The sequence below is a fragment of the Electrophorus electricus genome, chromosome 26 (assembly GCF_013358815.1).
Source record: "Electrophorus electricus isolate fEleEle1 chromosome 26, fEleEle1.pri, whole genome shotgun sequence".
Classification (NCBI taxonomy): domain Eukaryota; kingdom Metazoa; phylum Chordata; class Actinopteri; order Gymnotiformes; family Gymnotidae; genus Electrophorus; species Electrophorus electricus.
In genome coordinates this window covers 8,248,259-8,250,758 of record NC_049560.1, presented here as the reverse complement: position 1 = coordinate 8,250,758, position 2,500 = coordinate 8,248,259, and the positions used below count along the sequence as shown (strand labels likewise).

Here is a 2,500-nt window from a genome sequence, read left to right as displayed (position 1 = left end):
ACGTATACCTCAACGAACAGGGCCCACCCTAAGTCCTGCACACGCTGTGTGTGCTTGAGGCCAGTGGTTAGTTCAGTACACTCGGCTGTTACGCGTCTCCTTCTTCCACCCCTCATTTTAAAGACCAGTCTCTGAATAGCAGACGGCATGAGAATATCTGAATCTCAGTGAAACCATAATGAGAATGAAGTGGCATTCTTTAGCACAAACTAATGCTTATGCCTAAATATGAAGGATTGAATATTTGGTTTATGGGGGGACAGGCAGAGTAAACAACAGAGACTTTGCTGAGAGCACAGCCATCATAGTGGAGCACTGCAGTGCTGTATTTACACTTATAGCATTTAGCTGACACTTTTATCCAGAGCAACTTACAATTATGACTGAGGACAACTTGCACAATGAAGGGCTTTCTCAGGGGCCCAACAGCAGCCACATGGCAGTGGTGGGACTTGAAACGGCAACTTTCCAACTACAAGTCAAGTACCTTAACCACTGAGCTGCCACTGTATCATACTGGGCTGTATTGTGCTGTACTATATCACACTGGGCCGCACTGGGCTGTACTATATCGTACTGGGCTGTTCTATATTGCACTGGGCCGTATTGTGCTGTACTACATCACACTGGGCTGTTCTATATTGCACTGGGCTGTATTGTGCTGTACTATATCACACTGGGCTGTATTGTGCTGTACTATATCACACTGGGCTGTGCTGAACGGGTGTACTGAATGGTAACATGGGCTGCTCTGGGATGGTCTCAACACTTATGGCACCCCCCCCGGTCTGGCACAGGTCCAGCTGGGATGCAGAAAGTCACCTGCTGTCCAGTCTGGCTTTTCTTAAACCTCCTTCATCTCATTACTCTCATCATCAGTCAGTGTTAATCTCACTTTAATGTCAGTCTTATAGCAGCCTTCTCTGCGGATTCTGTCTAACCCTCTGCTTCCCCTTGCTGGGTTTGATCATTTATGTGAAGTGGTAATTGGCTGTGTGACCTTTGTGGTTATGTGTTTGTCATTTCCCAGAAACCCTCACCTGCCTTGAGCTTTTGTGTGTGTGTGTGTGTGTATGTGCACATGTGTGCGCTCGTGCATGTGTGTGTGCGTGTGTGTGTGTGTGTGTGTAGGTACGCTGGTAAAGGGTTCATCTTTCAGGTATTAAAAATCCACAAGCCTTGGATGCTCTAACGAAGTGTTCTAACGAAGTGTCAGCTCAAAGTTAATCTCTCATTTCCCCTCGTTAAGATGCCCTATTAGGACACTCCAGTGCACTTTCTCAAATCAAACTGAAACCAAGGGCACAGCATAGGCAAAGAGAACACACAGACACATATTCCGATTAGCAGTGATGCAGACAGGCATGGTGCACTGAGTGTATGAGCGCGTTAAGACACAAGAGGGGCAAAACTGTGAATGTCAGTCCACACACGGTCAGGTACCTGATATAAAAATCAAAATACAAACTTCTCTTCCTTGAGTGCCAACATAAGAAAAGAGGGAAAGAAACCCAGATCACAAAAACACGACAAAAGCATTTTGAGCCATGTGTCACTGCTTTCTCAATGACAAACAGAAAGCAAATCAAACAAATCTGAGAAATGAAAGGAATTAAATAGCAGGATCAACAACTAAAAAGGTTATTTTGATTTTGATTTTTGTTTTTTCTTGTAATTTCTTTTGAGGCATTTTATTGTGCATTTTTGTTTGTCAGGCAATTAAAATACATATTATGCTAAACATAATACAAAATATAAAACACATCCAAAATATATTTCACAAATATCACATAAGTAATTTGTTCTTTTCTCTAAGACACTCACTTGTACACTCACACTCACACACACACTCACACACACTCGCTCACACACTCGCTCACACACTCGCTCTCACACTCGCTCTCACACACGCTCTCACACACGCTCTCACACACGCTCTCACACACGCTCTCACACACGCTCTCACACACGCTCTCACACACACACACACACACACACACACACACACACACACACACACACACACACACAGGGTCAGATGTACCTTTTCTGTTTGTAGGTGAGCATGGCCTCAGAGATGGGTATCTGATGAGAGACACTTGCTCCTGTCAGGTACTGGGACACCCGGCCGGCCACATCGATACTGTCTGTGGAGACCCAGAGGGAACGTTTACACACTCACTAAAAAAAAAGAATTATTATTCTATACATTTTGATGATTCCAGGCAAAGTAGGATGTACTTATTTTACAGTGTAGCACTGAAAAATATAAACATTATATCTGGATCTGGATCGGACCTGAGGTCGGGGCCTCTAATCTCCCAAACACATCTCTCCAGCCAGAGTCCAGGAAAATGTTATTGAACTTGGTGTCAAAAGACGATATATACTTTGCCACAGGATGGCAACCTGGACAATGATGAAAACCACAATACAATTAGATAAGCAAATGAAAACACAAAACAGTAAAGCTTTTTCTGAGATGTGTGAAGGAACTGCT

At 43.8% G+C, this 2,500-nt stretch overlaps 1 protein-coding gene across 2 annotated transcripts in view; it reads right to left on the bottom strand.

Annotated features, from left to right (window-relative positions):
• si:ch211-126j24.1 (phosphofurin acidic cluster sorting protein 2) overlaps positions 1–2,500 on the bottom strand; it is a 55,104-nt gene that overhangs the window by 5,511 nt on the left and 47,093 nt on the right. Inside the window, exons 17-19 of one of the 2 annotated variants that reach the window (XM_035523308.1) lie at positions 2,299–2,409; positions 2,045–2,147; positions 1,444–1,476 (exon numbers count right to left, since the gene is read on the bottom strand). In XM_035523308.1, the coding sequence (XP_035379201.1) occupies positions 1,444–1,476; positions 2,045–2,147; positions 2,299–2,409 (247 nt within the window). The remainder of the gene's footprint in view (positions 1–1,443; positions 1,477–2,044; positions 2,148–2,298; positions 2,410–2,500) is intronic. The other variant, XM_035523309.1, reaches the window with a different exon arrangement.